Source organism: Sus scrofa, chromosome 4 (assembly GCF_054392235.1).
Source record: "Sus scrofa isolate SSC_HxYL_T2T_F1_AM1 chromosome 4, Sscrofa_HxYL_maternal_Yorkshire_Landrace_v2.0, whole genome shotgun sequence".
Lineage (NCBI taxonomy): Eukaryota > Metazoa > Chordata > Mammalia > Artiodactyla > Suidae > Sus > Sus scrofa.
Window position 1 is genome coordinate 120,995,982 of NC_139386.1, and position 21,079 is coordinate 121,017,060.

The following is a 21,079-nucleotide window of genomic DNA, read 5'->3' on the forward strand; positions in this document are numbered from 1 at the left end:
GGCCAGGGATCGAACCTGCGTCCTCATGGAAACTAGTTGGGTTTGTTACCACTGAGCCACAGTGGGAACTCCAGGTTTGAAGTTTTGAGGCTGATTTCTCTTTATTCACTTTTATTTGAACTATATTTTGTATTTAATACTGTTTTGATATTTCTAAGACAATATAAAGATTTTTAGTGTTTGTTTCCATCTTAAGTATTTTGTTAATTTCCTAAAAATAGAGATACCTCACTTCTATAATGTATATAGGAGCATGTTTTATTTGGGGGGAGATGAGAAACAAGATAATTTCTCAGTGATATATTTTTGACCTTTGCATTTGGATAATTAAAACAGTCTCAAGACAAGGGTGACTATTTTCTGGTGTATTTGCCATGTCTCCAGGCTTTGGCAATTCATGCAGATGAGAAAGGGGCATTAGTGGTATCTTAAAGTTTTCAGACCATGTTGAATACTGAGAGGAATTTTTTTTTTTCCATTTCTTATAAGGCTAGGCTACATTGAAATATGTTTTCTTTTTCTTGCACAGAATTTGATACAAAGAGCAATGGAATGAAAAGCAGTATAATCTGATTGCATAACTAAAACTATTCATACACTTTGATTAATATTATGTCAGTTTATTTGAAACCCAGGTGTGAAACCATTCTTCCAGGCTATTTTTGAAAGAAAATTCACCATAATAAAATTTTTCTCTGTTCTCTCTCACACCAAAAATACACATATCTAAGTTAGTCATAGCAATTTTATCAAGCTTGAATATCCCAAAGTACAAAAAATATAATACAGTGTACCCTTTACACAGATTTTTACATAAGATTCTTTAATGTGGATTTTATGAAAATTAAAACACAAACACTGGGAGGAATTGAGTTTTTAGTTGGCAGCAAATATATGTAGAGTTTTAAATTTTAGAAGGTGGGGGTGGAAGTTTAAAAACATCAAGACTGTCCTCAGGTTTGAAAATAACACAAATAGCTTACTTCTTGACTTTTAATATACTATCAGGTGCCAATAAGTGCTTGAAATATTTCTTTGACATTACTTTTCTTTTTAAGGTATGATAGTGAACACTTTTGCACTAATCTTTTCCATGACTTAATATTAATGTCTTTTTTTTTTAAATCAGGATTAAAGTCTTAAGCTGACAGGAAAGCTAATATGAGAGAAAAAAGATTACTTGGATATTTGTGTTTGCTCATTTCACAGTTCTCAAGTGCTTTATTCTTTTTGTTCCCTTATGATTGATTAAAACAGAGTCTGAATTCCAAGAGGATAGGTAAAATATCCATCAGGTTTAGTGTTTTTATATTTGAGATTATGTGATGATTCAGTATTAAAATTTGTAGCATTTAGTATGACTGATGAGATTTATTTTGCTCCTGTTTCAAGAAAGATAAGGCTTGTTCTTTTAGGTGACAGATATGGCTCTGATTTTTGGAAGAATGAAGGTATGCATTCTTATTATATCACCTTAAGGTGTTTTATTCCTGTATTTTAATGCTATTATATCAGGTAAGCTGAGTTATTTAAAAGCAAAATAATATTTTAACCATTTTTATCTTAAATTAATTTAAAAGCAAACTTGCCATTTTTGAAGAATTAGCTGTCACTTTTTTTCCCACCATTAAATTACATTGATACTTCAATAATAAGATAACCATTCTAAACTAGTGTGAAAAAAACCTGGTTAATGGAATTAGTGAGCTCTTCTTATATTACTTTTGTACTAGCTTTTAATATATCATTATATCATAATATTAATATATTATAAATACACATTTTAATAATTGTTCTACAGATGTTCTACCTATACGAAATGGAAATGTAATATTATGTACCAGTAGTTAAAGGACTCAAAGCAAAGTGTAATATAGAGCATCAAACATACACATCGTACCTCATATTACTTAATTTTCCATTAATAAATTTGTGACAATCGCATATTTATTATTCTAATTTGTATTAATAAATATGTCAATTTATTTTATAAATTAACTCAGTTGTGCTTTCTTCAACTTGTGATTTTGTGTTATTCATGTCCTGCAAAAAACATATTTTAAATCAATCTTAAGATTCAATTTTTTTTGTGTTTGGCACAATATTGCATCATCATCATAGATTGAAATATATAACAAAGATATATTTTAACATATTAAACTATAATTCTACCTGAACCTCCACAATGCCATTTATATAGAAGAGTAACTAGTATTAAAGGTACAATGGTTTTGAGATTTTCCCGTCGAGTTAAATTATCCTCATATCATAAGAAATTAGATGTTAAATCTACATGTGGTTCTTTCTTAATGTATTACACAAACTATAATGCCCTATATATAGTAGACATTGACATTTTAAAAATAAAGTATGGAAAAGGAAAAAAGAAGCAAAGGAAAAGCAATATTTTATAAAGAAATGTGTTATCTTAAACTTTTTTGCACTCAATATTTATCATATATTCTAGTTCTCATAAATGCACAGATTTAAATGATGCCTTCCTTCTACCTAACAAATTAGATAAAAATATACTTCACATTTCTAGAAGAAGTTTTTTTCTTCTCGCATACACTAACTTTTGCTTGGCAACTCACAGATCATAGTGGAAATAATTCCATCTTTGCATGTCTCTTTGCATATATTCATCTGATTGATTATAACTATTTCTCTCTTCTTTACTTGTCTTTGAAGCACCTCCAAATTCCATAGTAAGAAGGGAGAATTATCTCATAAAATATGGTCTAAAGCACCATGTAGAGCAGCAAAGTTCTAAGCAGGTTAATAATCACCGAAAGGGGGGTGTTGTTTAGATAAAGAAATAAGGAGAATGGAAGCAGTGATACTTCTCACTGACTCCAGAATGACTCTAAGAAAAAGATGTTCTTTAATGCCTATGGAGGTAAGCATGTTATTTCCTTCACTATTCCACAGCTACAGCTACTCTGATTGCTCTACATGTGGAAAACAGTTTAAACAGGAGGAAATAATGGAGGTGAAAAGATATTTCCTCCCATAAGAAAAAGAAAACATGATATAAAGATAGCGAAGTTAATCAGCTGCTTTGAATGCCAGGCTATATTTAAGATACATTTAAATTGTCCATTTTTACAACCAGTCCTTTATGCCTTTATATATTGTCTTATGATCTTACAATTCACTATAGATGCACGTGATTCTGAAAAGTCTGCTTAATTTTAAAATTCCAAAGCGTAAATTGGAATGGCTAATATTTTCTTTCATGTTTTACTTCAAGCTGCCAGCTGAGAATTATATAATTCCACTATTTCTTATTCCAACAAGGGTGACCATAACTACATAAAAATTATTCATTACACACTGTTCAGTTTCCAGTAATGTATTTTAACATGTATCTGATTTCAGTGTTTGTTTTGTTTATTTAATGATGCCTTTGATTAATATTTACATTAACTTTTCTAGAAATAGGTGACATTATATCTTACTTGCAGAGGCATGAAGAAACACAAATATTCAGTGTCTTATATATGAGCATTCTTCTAATTTACCAAATTCTAATTAGAATAAAGCTTTGTTGAAGTTCTTCACATGTATATTCAATGATAATGAAACTAATACCAAACAGATAAAATTATGAATTGGTTTAAATTAATTTAATCAAAGTGAAGTTTTGACGAACATAAAGAACATTAAAGACATGCTTGTATGTTTCAACATGACCTTCAACTGAACCATCCAGAGAAGTTTGCTCTAGTGAGGGTATTTCATTAAGGGCCAGATTACAGTATTGTCGGGAGATCAGTTTTGAATCTGTCTCATATGTCTTTGTAAAATTTGTGCTCATTTTCCTTGCTATGTTAATAAAGTTTGTTGGAAGGCACAGTGATCACAGTTCTCAAAGACGTGGTGAAGAGTTATTTTTCTGGCAGATTAAAAGGAATGTTCTGGCAATTTTGAAATGCCAAAAGAGATCCAATTGAGATATAAATAAAATTTTACCAAATACAATACTTAGGGAATTCCAAATAGGATTCTGTTAGCATATATATATAATAAAAATATATATGCTAAATATACATGCATTTTTATGCATGTATAATACACAAATATATATTATAATATGAATATATGTATACATATATATAGCTATGTATTACACACAATAAACGTATGTATACATAATACATATATATTATACACATATAGGCATATATAATAGACTTTTAGCTTGTGGAGTTTGTTGCTTAATGCTTAATATTTTTTACGGGTTACATATGACCTTAATGGATTTTCAGTTATTTTGATTAAAACCAATGATTAGGGAGTTCCTGTTGTGGCTCAGCAGGTTACGAACCCAAATACTATCCATGAGGATGCAGGTTCAATCCCTGGCCTCGCTCAGTGGGTTAAGAATCTAGCGTTGCTGTGAGCTATGGTGTAGGTCACAGATGAGGCTTGGATCTGGAGTTCTATGGCTCTGGTGTAGGATGACAGCTGCAGCTCTGATTCGACCCCTAGCCTGGGAACTTCCATTTGTTAGCTTATAATCGAGTTACAAGTCTTCTAAAAGTTAAAATTGTGATAGAGATATGTGGCTTTGAAAATGAGCATATTATTTTCCTCATCATCCAGGATTAATGACTGTATTGAACATTCCTCTGTTGAGAAACATACTTCTCTATCCAACTAAATTTTCTTTAATACAGACTAATCTGGTATTCCATTTTCCAATTTGACTTAAGTTTATGTAGTTTAAGATATCTATGTATTATACTCTTTTGATAGAAAAAAGCAGTATTTGTAAAAAGTGAAATAACGTATTAATTATGAACACCTATTTTGAATCCTTTAATGGGTCACAAGTATTCTGTGCTCATTTTGATCTTAAGTCTGTAGCAAATTAATTATTTGAAAAAAATTTATATTGTACTTTTCCCTGGTCCCAGTATTTAGAAGGGAATATAGACTCATTTCAGATTCCTTCTGTTCCCTTTCCTTCCTTTCCTTTCCACCTCCCAATAGAAATGAAAATTATTTCATACTTGGGAAGACTATTCTCCACATTTTTATTTTTAAACATGTAATTTAATGAAAAAAGTACCTATTAAAGTTACTGTAAAATAAAAGAGGCTTGTGTAGCATTTTTTTAACAAATCAAAATTAACTGAATAGTTAACAATTATGCCAGAATATGCAATTGTCATGTTCAAATTAATATTCAACAATTAAAAGTTTGAATTAATATTCCACACTTTCAGTTTCCTCACAATCCCAACCACTATTCCGCTCTTAGAATACCTGCTTTGTCACTGTTAATATACTCTGTGTAAGACAGTACTGCATCTTGTAATGCAAAGTAACATTTAAATAACAGCATTTCCTTGTCTCTTAACTTTTACTAGTAAAGTTAAGAACATAATTCCCACTTTGTTAGTAGTGTTACCTGCAACTAACAAAATTGCCTGATATTTTTTCCTTTGCAATGTAGTATGCACCTGAGGATATAATGGAATATGACTATGAGTATGGGGAAGCAGAATATAAAGAGGCTGAAAGTGTAACAGAGACACCTACTGTAACTGAAGAGACAATAGCACAAACTGAGGTAAAAGCAAAGCAGTGCCTTTGTGTATGGTGTCCTGCTGTTTGTCATCCTGTGGTTCCCTGTGTCCACTCTTCCTAAACTTATCATAAACCTTTCATTCGTCATTTTTCTATGACCCCGTAACTGTGATTTTTATTTGGCAGTAGCTGTCCTGAAGGAATGATGCTCGTTTTGTTTGGTTATCTTTCCTTTCACCTATGCTCTTTATTTTCCTTTTCATTTTATTTATGTTTTCCATTCCATCTTCCACCACATTTTACAGAAAAAGAAATTCAATTTCAAAATGAAGACGAAGACAGTGACCACTAACTCAAAGGAAAAGTCCAAAAACTTTACACCCCCCAAATCTGAAAAAAATGCATCCAAGAAGAAGAAAAGTTATCAAGCAGCAGCAAAAGCCAAGCTAGGGGTAAAGGTAGCAAAGAAAAAGCAATCAAGATCTCTCCTAGATAAGCTGGAAGATCTCTGATCATGAGCCATTGTCCTAACCCAACTAGATAAATACTCATCTGGCTAATATGATACCCCAGTTTAATCATGATTTCTGTCGATTTGGGATTACCTTAATTTTTGCTAATTGCTCTACTTTTGAATTTACCTTTAGGCAAATATTATTGATGATTTTCAAGAATACAACTATGGAACAGTGGAAAGTTACCAGACAGAGGCTCCTCAGCATGTATCTGGATCAAATGAGGTAATGGTCATAGACAACACTGAATCACAGTTCGAGTTTTTTAAAGGTGTAATAGTTCTTGACAAATCTCACTCTGAAGAATTTGTAACCTCTGAAAAGTCTGATGTTTTTATTCTTTAACTGAGGTAAGAGAAACAATAGCATTGGCTCACTATTAGTAAAAACAGTTCATGTAAAGTTAATGTCAATTCAGGTTTTGCATGAATCTGCTTCATGCAAATGCTAAATCGATCAGACTGAATTGGCTGCTATCATTTTCTTGATTGTTGCTGGGACTGAGCAAGCTTCTCAACATGTTGTGATGAAGGTTATTCACAACATGATTCTGTGAGGAGGAAAATCCTCTATGTGAAAATTGTATCATCAAGTGATACAATTAGAATTTACTCCATCTCACCAATAATCATGCATTTTTACGACACAAACGTTTTGAGAAAATATAGTCTTAATGGATTTTTATGGCTATTTACATTTGCAAACTTAATTATGATTAAAGTAATATATCTTAACTTTTTTTCAATCCTTTTTATGAAAGTGTTTTAGTACATACAGTTTACAAATAGAAAAATCATCCTGAATTTCTCATCATGCATATGTTCTAGCCATGAAAAAATGAGAGTATCATTTAGTTTAATTCTGTTAAATTCCTGTCGCATCTGGTATGAGGAATACTTGAGTCAGTTAGCATTAGAAAATTTATGTAACATGAGTCCCAATGAAGCAAATAAACTCAGTGGGACTTTACATGCAAACACATAATTTAGAATAATCACCCTTTAGGGTAAGAACAGATTTTATTTCATCTAGTCCAAATTAATCATTTCTCAGAAATGGATATCATGATTCTAGATGTTTATTTATTTACCTCATTTCACTTGAACATAGTAATAGTCTGCTTTTGGATAATATATATGCCCTATAGATATTATATCTTCATTGTCTAAAACAAACATGTTATGGTTATTGAACATTTTATTTAACAATTGCTAAATTAATCATTTAATCACATTTTATTCACATGATTTTATGCAATACTACTTATTCAGTATTGTTCTGTGATCTAGGCTCACTGTCTCATAGAAAACAAATTATTTAAAAATGAAGTTCAAAAAGTTTTAGGATAAATGTTTAATATGAACCTTATCAAAATCATAATATGACCAAAATTACATAATAAATATGATTCAGACTTATACTATTAATGAGGAATTATTTATGAAAAAAGAATATTATACCGTTTATTTTTCTCTTTGAATCAAGTAATAGTTTACATACTTTTTACTTGAGTATTCTCCACTCTTTATGAGACTGTACAGTGATCTATTATATTGTCTTAATTTCTGAGGACTATAATTTATATTTTAGTTACCTTAAAGAACTCTTTGGTCATATAACACTTACCTGCACACTAGATACTCTGCGTAAATATTGCAATGATAGATCTCAATATTGGCATTAGTATTTTATTTTTGGGGTTGAGAGTCTAACTTACATGGCTTTTCCTTAGCATTTGTATTTCATTATGATGTTCTGGGAGATCTGAAAATTAAACAGCTTTAACTGTATATTTTATTTATATATTTTTATTATTCAAATCTTAAACTGTAAAGTTAATATCAAGTTACCTAACAAGTTTTTCCAATGGAACAAGCAAATACACATGTTGAATCTATGTGAATATTTGCAGTTTGTTGGGAAAGTGTGCTTTGAAAGCAATATTTCCCTGTACATACAAATGTACAAAAATATTTCTTTCAATTATTCTGAAAGGCTATTTTTCCCAGCCTTCAGACTTGCTTGAGTAGCATTTAAACCACTTCCTGACACATTCTATCAAACTGTAATTGCAAATGCTTACTTTGCTTTACTAACAGTAAACTTCATGTTCTCCAATTCCTTGCAACTTAAATGAATAGCCAAATCCAGTTGAAGAAGTATTTACTGAAGAATATCTAACTGGAGAGGATTATGATTCCCAGAGGAAAAATTCGGAGGATACACTATATGAAAACAAAGAAATAGACGGCAGGGACTCTGATCTTCTGGTAGATGGAGATTTAGGAGAATATGATTTTTATGAATATAAAGAATATGAAGATAAACCAACAAGCCCCACTATTGAAGAATTTGGTCCAGGTGTTCCAGCAGAAACAGATATTACAGAAACAAGCGTAAGTCAGTATTACGCTCTGTGTCATTGTATGCCTTATTTTTGGAGTATTATCATGTCCATTTTGATGTCTTTTCAGATTTAAAATATAGATTGTGTTCCTATACAAATGATGAATATTTATCACTACTAGGACACCTTGATAGATTCTTCCTCATGAGGATCTGCAGCAGGTGTAACTCAGACCACACTACTGGAATCGTCATTTGAAAGAATAATCTTCAATAGAGTTTTATCCAGATTTTCTTGTCATTGATAAGATTAAATCATAGTCATTGTCATTCTGGGTACTATGACTGTTTTCTAATTTTTAGACAATTTTATTTTTATTTTCATCTTCTGGTAATGCTCAGTAATACACCATATTAATTATTATCGTTATTGCTATTATTTAACCTTTTGTCCCCCTTCACACATTTTTCCCCTACCTCTATTTTATTGAATTTAATTTGATGACATTTTTTGCCTAATGTTTGGAATAATAATTAGGGTCTACAGATGCCTTTATCTTTCTATAATATGTCTTTAAGATACAATTGTTCATTCTCATTCAAGATTTAGCATTAATGTTCATTATGCTTTCCTTCATAAATTTTTAGTATTTAAAACTTTAATAGATTTCTCTTTTGACAAGGACATTTCAATAGGCTGTTTTAAGTGCACTTAGATGTTTAAATCACCTTCAAAAAATACTTAAATGGCCTTATTTACTTAAAGATGGGCTACTCGAATTTTTCGCTCAACAGATAAATGGCCATGGTGCGTATGGAGAAAAAGGACAGAAAGGAGAACCAGCAGTAGTTGAACCTGTAAGTACTGGTGTGAATACATCAGTTGGTACAATTATTCAATTTATATTATGCTTCATTACCACTGTAAATCATATGCATGTTTATGTAGTACCGTTGAAAATTTTACTGTCCAAAATTTATAATTTGCAACAAGCGAGTTAGGGAGGCCATTTCTGACAAGCAGAATTTCAATAAACCAAAAAATACAGATACGTGATTTTGGAATTTGAAAGTAGCTGTCAATGATTTAGTCTAATTTTCTTGTTTTATGACTAAGGAACTTGAGATTTAAAGGGTTGAAGTCACTTTCAAATGTTTAGTGGTTGACACATGACCAGACTTTACATCCTCTAATTTCTATTCCAGTGATTTTCCCGCTAATTGCTGTGACTTGATGTTATTAGAAATACGCTATTTGTCATAGTACTTATTTGTTTCATATCCAAATCACATCATGTAGTAAATTGAAAAAATTATTTTAAAAAATTCATTTCCTTTTCTTTCACTGGGAAAAATCTTCAATTCACTCCAAAAGTGATTTTTAAAATTTACATTGTTATTACTACTTGAGATATTGGTAAGAAGCAAATTCTTACTTGAAAGCAATTTTGCTGTTGTTCTCTCTACTTAGCAATTTGGGAAAAATATTGCATTAGAACTAAAGGAAGTATTTTTAACTGTTTGCCTCAAGATCATGAAGATCATTTCAGAAACTGCAAGGACATACATTTTTTTAAAAAAAGGGAGGGGGAGATAAAGATTAAAAAGCTATATCTCTAAGAACATTGTCATCTGTTCACTCCATTACCCCTAAATCTGAGAAAGCACGTCATATGCTCACCAAAGTCTTTGAAAATATATTTTCAGAATAAATTTATCCCTGTTATGCAAATTTACAACCAACTTTTTAAATGACAAAGCAATTTTTAGAAGTAGAATCATAAACTTTCTAGAATTGGGTTCTTATCCTGAAACTGTATTCCGTTTTCTTGTCTATTTAAGAACTTAGCTCATATTTATGCCCAGTTCTTTAACCTGGATTGTTCTCTCCTTCGTCTGAATTAAAGTGCCAAGGTGTCACTTCCTTTCATTCTTTCACTAACACAATGAATATTCAAGTTATTATTTTGTGCCAGGCATTATTCTGGGTGCTAAGGAAAATTTGTTAAAAGTCTTTGTTTTGTTCTTTTGGGGGGAGCACTTAGCATATTTGCTAATATTACTTAATTGAATATTTATTTTCTTGCTAATTAGTTTACAGATTTTGGATTTCCTCCCTTCGGGAACCATGCAAAAATTCTGTTTTACCTGTAGAAACAGAGATTCAGCCTTTAAAATGCAATGATGTGGTGCTTTCTTAAATCCGCTTAGATCAGAGGTTAGGGATTACATTTCTGTGGTAATGACTCTGTCTTTTTTTAACTATAGGGCATGCTTATTGAAGGACCACCAGGGCCAGCAGGACCTGCGGTACGTAAATCTTTTAAGATTACTTTTGTCTTGATATTTTTAGAAATCAGATAAAATATTTCTATTATATATATTTATATATTTTAGGCTAATTTGAGTAGTGAATTATAGAGGTAAATGCTTGGTCAGAGGACCTGGTGGCCTTGAAATACTTTCTGACTTGGTTATCTAAATGATAGTCTTTTGAGAGCTATGAAATTAATTTTTTTTAAAATACTTTTGTGGTTTAAATATCTCTGACTCTTCTAACTTAATCTGCAACTTTGTACATGAAAGTTATATGGGTAAAAACCCAAGCCATCCTTGTTTTTTAAGGAGTTAAATCTCAAAGAACAGAGTTGAGAATTTAAAGTAGACTATAACCTTATCAGTACTTCTGAATGGAGTGATTACCAGCTTCTATTGTCATCTACAGCTAAGGCTGATGTTACTCATCAGTGTGTATTTATTGTCAAGTAGTTGTACTGATTGGATTTTGTAAGAAATCCACTTTCTTTTGGGGAATTAATTAGATTATTTTCATCTGAAATAAGTATGTTATACCGATGCCTTTAAAGACTTCCCCTCATAAAAGAATATAAATGATTCTACATTTCAATTTCCCTATAACCTTTTTTTTTGCAATCTAATGGAAATGAATAACATTTGTTTAGTAAGAACTGGGTACGGTCTTCCACCTCAGGGGCTGTACCTTGGCATGTTCTCCTTTCCTGTCCTTCCTTGGAATGTCTGCCTCCACCCTGAGAGCAGCGTCTTAGAGGAAGAGTGGTGCTAGCTGCAGATTGGTTCCTTTGTGGTCTCTTTTTATAGGAAGATAAATAGAACAATTGTTTGGGAGAAAGGTGCCGATTTATGAAATATAAATGAATTCTTCTTTGATTTTGGTAGGATGAATTTGTCTGAATACTAACGAAATCAGAAATCTGATTCGTCATGTGTTGTTTCTTCCTAGGGTCTTATGGGTCCTCCAGGTCTACAAGGCCCCACGGGACCCCCTGGTGACCCTGGCGAGAGGGTAAGTAAAGGGACTCATAACAAAGGAATGAAACATAGATGAAAAGAATTAAAGTATATTCTATAAGTTTAGCATATTATCCTTCTTACCTGCTCATGTTATCCATATTATCCTGGATAACGTATGAGTTCAAAGTGCCAAATTTTAACTTTTCTAACTTTGATTTATTAAGAGTGAGAAGAAAATGTGCATTTATCCATGTTATAATTAGAAGGAAAACATTTATTTTTAAGTAATTTCTATTTTGACATGAACCTAATACATTAGATTTAGTTCTTCAGTTTGAATTCAGGCATATTTTTCAGGAATGCCCATGGGTATTTATTTGGATGCTGATAGAATGAGTTGATAAGCTTGCATCTTAATTCGAAGATCACTTCCTGGGTCACACAGTGAAAGAGACCATTTGTGTTAAGTCTGTCGAAACTCTTCTTGTAAAATCCCCTTTCCCTTTTCTTTTTCTCCTTCCTTGAGGAGCCAGTAACTTTGTGCATTATTTAAATTATGTAAAACTAGCGCAATGAAATTCATCCACTCTAGGTATACTTACTAAAAGGAGATTAACCAAGGAGTAAAGGAAAATGCAAAGTTGATAATGTAGACATGTGTCATTAAAAGTAATTCTACTTCTAATAAATTTAATTGTTTTATTTATTACTTTTGATAATTTCATTTACTTCCCTAGGGTCCCCCAGGACGTCCTGGTTTACCAGGGGCTGATGGTTTGCCTGGTCCTCCTGGTACCATGTTAATGTTACCGGTATGTATTTTTGGTTTTTTTAACTGTTATAAAATTGATGTAGTATTTTGTCATCTTACTGCTGAGAAATATAGTGGAAGCATACTACAGATCAATTAAAAAAAACATTTTTTCAGTAGAGATATTTGAAACGAAGCAGATTTCAGAAATTGTGGTAAATTTTACTAAAACAAAATTCTGGTAAATATTAATCTCTTCAGTAGCACTAAAGCTTCATTATTTTATTACTTTCTTTTTTTTTTTTTTTTTTTTTTTTTTGTCTTTTTGCCATTTCTTGGGCTGCTCTCGCGGCATATGGAAGTTCCCAGGCTAGGGGTCTAATTGCCAGCCTACGCAAGAGCCACAGCAACATGGGGTCCAAGCCGCCTCTGCAACCTATACCACAGCTCATGGCAATGCTGGATCCTTAACCCACTGAGTGAGGCCAGGGATCGAACCTGCAACCTCATGGTTCCTAGTCGGATTCGTTAACCACTGTGCCAAGATGGGAACTCCTATTTTATTACTTTTTGTTAACAAAGCTTAGAGGATTCCTTAACATTTTTGATAATGTGCATTTTCCTGAGTCATATGATTAATATGAATTTCATGTATTACTTAAGATAAAACTAATACACTGTTTACATACAATATAGACAATAATTGATGTTTTTAAAATAAGATTTATCTATAGTGTTATTATTCATTGCTCAAAAATAATTCGTTTTTACCTTCAGATTGCTTTTAAATGCTACTCAAAAGAATTAATATTGTTAAAAGGCCATGCTACCCAAAGCAATCTACAGATTTAATACACACCCTATCAAATACCCATGATATTTTTTACAGAACTAGAACAAATAACAAACTATATGGAAACATAAAAAAACAGAATTTCCAAAGCAATCCTGAGAAAAAAGAACATAGCTGGAGGCATAACCCTCCCAGACTTCAAACAGTACTGCAGAACTATATTAATCAAAGCAGCATGGAGTTGGCACAAAAACAGATATATGGATCAGTGGAACACATGAGAGAGCCCACAAGTGAACCCACACATCTATAGTTAATAAATCTTTAATGATAGAGGCAAAAATATACAATGGAGAAAAGACGGTCTCTTTGGAAGTGGTTTGGGAAAGCTGGACAGCCACATATAAATCGATGAAATTAGAACACTCCCACATGCCATACATAAAAGTACACTTGAAATGACTTAAAGACTTAAATATAAGGCATGACACATAAAACTCCTAGAAGAGAACATAAGCAAAACATTTTTTGACATAAATCATACCAATGTTTTCTTAGGTCAATCTCCCAAGTAAAAAGAAGTAAAGACAAAAATAAATAAATGGAACCTAATCAAACTTAGAAGCACTGCTGTACTTTTGTACAGCCAAGGGAACCATAAAAATAAAAACCCAAAAAGACAGCTAATGGACTGGGAGAAAATATTTGCAAATACTGCAACCTACAACCTAGTATAATTATTTAAGAAAAGGTAAACCTACAAAGGTTTAATTTCCAAATATACAAACAGTTCATACAGTTCACTAACAACAACAAAAATCAAACAACCCAATCAAAAAATGGATGGAAGACCTAAACAGACATCTTTCTAAAGAAGAGAGACCCATGGCCAACAGGCACATGAAATGCTGCTCAATGTTGCTAATTGATAGAGAACTGCAAATCAAAACTGCAATGAGGTATCACTTCACAATAGTCAGAATAGCCATCATTGAAAAGACTACAAATAATAAATTTTGGAGCAGGTGTGGAGAAAAGGGAAAACAAAATGATGGGAGTGTAAATTGGTGCAGCAACTGCGTAAAACCGTATGGAGATTCCAAAACAAACAAACAAACAAACAAACCCTAGATGTAGAACTACCGTATGATCCAGCAATCCCATTCCTGGGCATGTATCTGCAGAAAACTCAAATCTGAAAAGATATAGGTACCCCAGTGTTCACTACAGCCCTATTTACAATAACCAAGACATGGAAGCAACCTAAATGTCCATTGACAGAGGGATGGATTAAGATGTGGTACATATGTATAATCAGCGATAGAAAGAATGCAATAATTCCATTTGCTGTAAGATGAATGGACCTAGATATTATCATGCTGAGTGAAGTAAGTCAGACAATACAGATACCAAATGATATCACTTTTATGTGGAATCTAAAATATGACACAAATGAACTTATTTAAAAAACAGAGACAAATTTATAGACATAGAGAACACACAGTCACCAACGGGGAAAGGGGTGGGAAGGGATAAATTAGGAGTTTGGTATAAGCAATACTAACTACTGTATATAAAATGGATAAACAAGATCCTACTCTATAGCACAGGGAACTATATTCAATATCTTGAAATAAACCATAATGGAAAAGACTATGAAAAGTCTATGAAAAGACTATGAATGGAAAGACTATATATATATATATATATATACACACACACTATATATATATATAACATATGTATGTATATTGTATATATATAAAAGACTATAAAGAATATATACATATATAGATATAACTGAATCACTTTGCTGTACACCAGAAGCAAACACAACATTGTAACTCAAGAATACTTTGATTTAAAAAAAAATTTAAAAAATAAATTTCCCAAAGTCTGAGGGAAAAAAACATGTTCATCCATTTAAATGTAATTAAGTTTCAAGTAATAATAATGTAGAGTGAGGAATTTATTCATACTGCATTTTGAGTTAAAATTAAAAAGGATCCTTAGCATTTTATAGAAGGATGCAGGAAGGATCAGTTTCCTAGTACAATTATTTAAGAAAGGGTAAATGACATGAATCTATCTCAAGATTTCCTCTGTGTTATAGAGATTCCAAAAGTTTTGCTAAACAAAATAGCCAATGATCTATAACCACTATCGTCCTTCATGCATTTAGAATTTTTACAAATGAGTAAATAGAATGGGTAGTATTTGTGCAGGTAAAGGAATGGATAATGGCTTATTCTAGAGTTTTCAAAACTTGCGGAATTTAGCATTGTAAGTCTCTAGTCTCTTCTAAAAGTGGTAAAGCATGATCTAGAAAACTTCCATGGTGGACAGAAGGAAAATTTTTTCAAAACATCTAGATCTCATGATTCATGACAAGTTATCTTGGACTTTTATAAATCCTACCATTTTAAGTCAGCATTTTTTAATCTAATAATAAGGCTCCTACTTGACAGAGTCTGATTTTGACCTTTTGTATGTTATTATCTTTTTTTTAGTTTCGTTATGGTGGCGATGGTTCCAAAGGACCAACCATCTCTGCTCAGGAAGCTCAAGCCCAGGCGATTCTTCAGCAGGCTAGGGTAAGAAAGGATAATTGTGTATTCTCATAACCTGACTGTGTGTCAAATGTGTGTGTGTCTGTGTGTGTGTGAGAGAGAGAGAGAAAGAGACGGAGTATTTGTGTGTGATTGAGAGAATGTGTGTGTGTGTCTGGAGGATGCACTATTATGAGATGGAGAAAATGCTAAGATAATTATTTTTCCAGTAGCAATATTTTCTTTAATTGAATATTAAAGTTACATGACTAACTCTTGCAATATTTCTGTATGTAAGTCTGGCAAAAACACATAAACCATAACACAAAAATTTTCTAATTTTTTTTTCAAAGAGTACTGAGGGCTTTATATGTAGCACTCATTATCTTTCACGTCTAGTTTTTCCTGCTAAGGCGTACATCAGTTGTCAGTGAATAGAGTTAGAGGATAAAGTTTAAAATAATTTTCCCGCCTAATCCTCTAGATTATTCAGATATCCAAAATAATCCAGAAAATTAAATTTCTTAGGTATTCTTCTATAGGAAAGACACCTTCAAATATGTATTCTAAGCCCTAGTCACTGTAATCTATCATAGCTTTACAAAAATCCATTTAGTTTATAATTCTTTGTTAGTTAAAAGCTTATATTATCTGTATACTTATAAAACATATAATTACATTTATTTTAAAGATTGGCTCCAATGCAATTAAAATATACATAAGGAAATTTAAAAAAATGGACCAGGAAAGAGTTGAAAGTCATGTAAAACTTTTATTCATAGTATAGTATTTTTTTTTTTGTTTTCACAAGGAAGAAGAAAATAAAGGGCTTACAGTTGGTGTGGGCACGGGTACCGGCTTCCTAAGTAATATAAATCATTTCAGTGGTAACTTTTTATTTATCATCATAAAAGGATTAGGAGTGCATAAATTATCTGAAAACATAAGTTTCTTAATCTGAAAGATGACATTGTTGGTTATATAATTTATAAAGACAATGAAAAATTTAAATATTTGTTTATTAGACCTTGGCATAATACAAATCTAAAAATATTTAAGTTGATTTACTAGTGATGAATACAGCTTCTCTTATAAATTATATTACTTCAAACAAATTTTAGGTAATTATTTGAGCTTAAATAGTTTATGAGGCCCCTGAATTCCTAATTTTATTAGTCCTTTTAACCTACTTGGAAATAGGTAGCAAGCATTATAATTCCAATTTTTCAGATATTTAATCTCAAGGATTAAGAAGTGTATTGTCAAAACTCATGGTGAGTCAGTAGTGAAATTTTGGCGATCTACTGTTTTCATCTCACACACTTTCCTAATTGATTTTACATATCATTCCTATTACAATATTATTTTTTATGTCTGTTTCGATAATCTAAGAATTCATCTTTTGGAATCACTAATATTCAAAAACAGCACTCCATACTAATTTAACATGTATTAAATATTTATCCTCTAGTTGTTCCAGCTTCTTAAGTATGCTAATTTCACATTTCTAATATTCAGTGTCAATAGTGCATGTAATCCGTCTATCATGCCTATGATTCTACAAAATAAATGTATTTTTCTATAAAGCACTAAATTTGAGATTTATTAAAATAAGTATATTATCATAACACTTTCGATCAGTTTTGCTCTTTTGCTGTCTTGAATTGTCATCATGTTTCCTAAAATATTACTAGAAAACTTTGAATTAAAGCACCTCAAATTTTTACATCTTAAAGTATTTTCAGTAAGAACTGCACCTACATATTTCAGAGAAGTCTATGCATTATTCTGAATGTACTTTGGAGTAGAAAAATTATTAGGTATAAATTTCTTCTAAATTTATGTTAACTTTTGTCATTGAATAGATCACAATATATGGTACAAGTCTGTATATAAATTATAATAGTTTAAAAAAGGCCCGATATTTATTAGGTCTTTGTAATTTCTAGAAACTTGTGATTCTCCAGTAATCAAGCAGTCATTCTACTATGCAGCTATTGTGCCTGTGTTGATTATCTGTTACTTAGGGGTAACTCCTACAAGCGAATATTGTGGTTTATTTAATATGTTCATCCAGGAGGGCATTCCTGAGTTTGCTGTATTTTATTTTCTAGATTGCTCTGAGAGGTCCACCTGGTCCCATGGGTCTCACTGGAAGACCCGGTCCTGTGGTAGGTTGCCCAATGAGATAACATAAGTTTAAATTCCCATATCAGTATTTCCTGGTGCAACTTTGGTCTGGTGTTGTTTGGTCTGGCTGGTGAAATAGGGTAAATATATCTGCTTTGATTTTATTTCCATTAAAAAAAAATCTATTTGAATTCAGTCCTCAGTAAATTTTTTTTTGTTGTTCTTTTTAGGGCTGCACCCATGGCTTATGAAGGTTCCCAGGCTACAGTTTGAATTGGAGCTGCAGCTGCAAGCCCATGTCACAGTCACAGCAATGCCAGATCCTAGCCATGTCTGCAACCCACACCACACCTCATGGCAACAGCTCACGGCAACGCTGATCCTTAACCCACTGAGCAAGTCCAGGGATTGAACCTGCATCCTCATGAATACTAGTCAGATTGGTTTCTGCTGAGACACAGTGGGGACTCCAAGTCCTCAGTAAATTTTAATGAAAAGGTGGCAATGAAAAGTTTCCAAATCAAATAAATACAATGAAAAATATAAATGAATCATATTCCAACTATTAATTTTTCAAACTATAAATATAATTTATTTGCATAATACTTAGAGTTCTGAAATTAAATTTTATAGTAAATTCTTCTTAATTTTATGTTAAGCAGAATTCTTATTAAAAAGAAAATAATATTTGAGGCCATTGAAAATTATCCCATAATCTTAGGAGAAAGCAGGTGACTTGGCTTAAACTTTAAGTTGCCTCCAATATTCCATGAAGTGCTTCAGATAGTAGAGAAATTATTTTGTCTTTTAGAGACTCTTGGAAAATAAGTGTTTGATTTTCCTTGTAAGCTTACTAAGTTAATATATTCTATATATATATTTTAAATATTTTCAAATGTTTTGAAAATTACCAATTCTAAGCAGTATAACAATTCAAAAAAAAGATTCTTTTTAAGTCATATTTTGTTTTCTTAAGAGAAAAGAACATTGTAGGATTTCAACCCGAAATCTCATTGATTTTGAAATTAATGGAATAATTTCTATCTTAAGTATGTTTTTTAATATAAAACCTGTAACATGCTTTCATATAATCTTAGAGCCTCCATATGCTTTATTAAAATAATGATTATTTATAGAAATTTATTACTCTGAACATTAAAATGTTATCTTTGATTTAGTAAACACATCAAAACTATTTTATTTAATTTTGAATCAATTAAATAGTCTTCTAATTATTTAATCTGTTTTACCGATCTTATTAGGATTTAGTTTATTCAAGAGTTTGTTATGTACTTCTACATAAACTTATAGTTCTCTTAGTTCAATCTTGCAATTTTATAACTTTTCATATATTTTGAAGGACTTTACACTCCGCCATGAGCTCACGTGGAATATGTATTCTGACCATATGGTCCATCGATTTAAATTATACAGGTTTCTAAATGCATTATTATGTATTTATTATGTAGTTTTCCTGTTCTACCTTTCAAAATATAATAGGGAACATGGAAGATTCTATTTCACTTAACAAAGGAAGAAATACAGTTATTATTTCTTTTCTTCTTAGTAATCACAAATTATATGACTGAGGAAAGTCATAAGTATGCTAGTGTTTTACAAATTTGGGGGCAGAAGAATTACCAGTATATTTTAACAGAGAAAGTTCCTGGGGCCTTGAACTTGAGACTCTGATGAGGCAGATTCAGAGTTGGAAATGGAAAACTATTTTTAATGAGTGCAGCAGTCTGATTCTCACGGTTAAGCATGTTTGTGAAACACTGCCTGTTGTTTAATTTAAAATATCTGTAAAGAATGTCTAAAATTGTATTTTCCTTTTCTTTTCTTTCTTTCTTTTTTTTTTTTTTTTTGTCTTTTGTTCTTTTAGGGCCGCACCCACAGCATATGGAGGTTCCCGGGCTAGAGGTCCAATTGGAGCCACAGCTGCCAGCCTATGCCACAGCCACAGCAATGCCGGATCCTAGCCGTGTCCGCAACCCATACCACAGCCCACGGCAACTACCAGATCCTCAACCCACTGAGTGAGGCCAGGGACTGAACCCACAACCCCATGGTTCCTAGTTGGATTCGTTTCCACTGAGCCACAATGGGAACTCCTAAAATTGTATTTTCCAAAGGAATTTTTCTACTTAAGTGTCCTGACAAACACAAGCCTAGTGGATCTGTAAAGGTTAAGGGTGGTGATGAGCAGAACCAATGAAGACTTGAAAGCAGTTACTGTTTTCACCAGCCATTAAGGGTCAGCCATGAACAGCATGTTGATAAGAAGAAAATATTGACAACATGTACAGATTCTCAGTGTAAGAGCCAAGATTAATTGATTTTACTACCTAAATTTATGTTATAGAAAGTTTTAGCTTTTTAAAATATAAAAGGTAGGCATTGCAAGAAAAAAATCTTGTTTCTTTTCACCATTTTCTCTTTTGTTATCCTTTGTCCCAAAACATCAAATTATTACAGACTTTTAAAAATCTTAATTCTAGTGTCTAAGAATATTTTAAATATTAAGATTATAAAAAGAAACAATATATTAAGACATAAATATGTACATTCATCCAATGAGAAATTCCTTTATTCAGTTATTTCCCAATTGCTTTTATAGACAAAAGATCTATAAATAAAATATTCAAGAAATGTGAAAATGTTCTCTTTCCCTGTTCTATTACTGTCGAGTATTGAATAGCAATTTAAAAAATAAGTGCTCAAGTAATTATAAAATGTTGAGTAGGTAGTGCTTATGTACAGAAGATATAATATAGTAAACTAATTAAAAATAAATTGACTGTTCTTTAATTGCATTCACTTCTGTGATTAATTGTATGATTTAATGTAAAACCACAGTTTTTCTCTTGAAGAAATGTAGTAGAGAAAATTCTTAATTAGAAGTTTGAAAGTCATCATTCTTGTAATTTTCAAGGTTAGAATATTCATGTTATTTCACTTGCCATAGCTTTGGCAGTCGTATTGATAGTTATTTTACTTTAGAGCCACTAGGAGTCTCTATATACCTAACATTTTCAGGCTTAGCATAATTTTAACCTTTTTGTACTTCAAGTCAATGTAGTATTTAATTGACTCTGTATTGATTTAAATAAATCAGAAACTTCTTAAACACACAAAGTATACTTTGGCATGAAGCAACTGTTATCACCATGTTCAATTTAAA

The 21,079-nt window shown here is 31.6% G+C and overlaps 1 protein-coding gene across 5 annotated transcripts in view; it reads left to right on the forward strand.

Moving 5' to 3' along the window:
- Window positions 1-21,079, forward strand: part of COL11A1 (collagen type XI alpha 1 chain) — a 526,061-nt gene that overhangs the window by 385,800 nt on the left and 119,182 nt on the right. For all 5 annotated transcript variants that reach the window (XR_014844630.1, XM_085023829.1, XM_085023830.1 and 2 more), the window contains 9 exons: window positions 5,465-5,581; window positions 6,186-6,278; window positions 8,195-8,449; window positions 9,195-9,257; window positions 10,668-10,709; window positions 11,662-11,724; window positions 12,410-12,484; window positions 15,727-15,810; window positions 17,880-17,936. Coding sequence is in view for 4 of the 5 variants with exons in the window: in XM_085023829.1 (XP_084879955.1) it covers window positions 5,465-5,581; window positions 6,186-6,278; window positions 8,195-8,449; window positions 9,195-9,257; window positions 10,668-10,709; window positions 11,662-11,724; window positions 12,410-12,484; window positions 15,727-15,810; window positions 17,880-17,936 (849 nt within the window). In the remaining variant the exon portion in view is untranslated. The remainder of the gene's footprint in view (window positions 1-5,464; window positions 5,582-6,185; window positions 6,279-8,194; window positions 8,450-9,194; window positions 9,258-10,667; window positions 10,710-11,661; window positions 11,725-12,409; window positions 12,485-15,726; window positions 15,811-17,879; window positions 17,937-21,079) is intronic.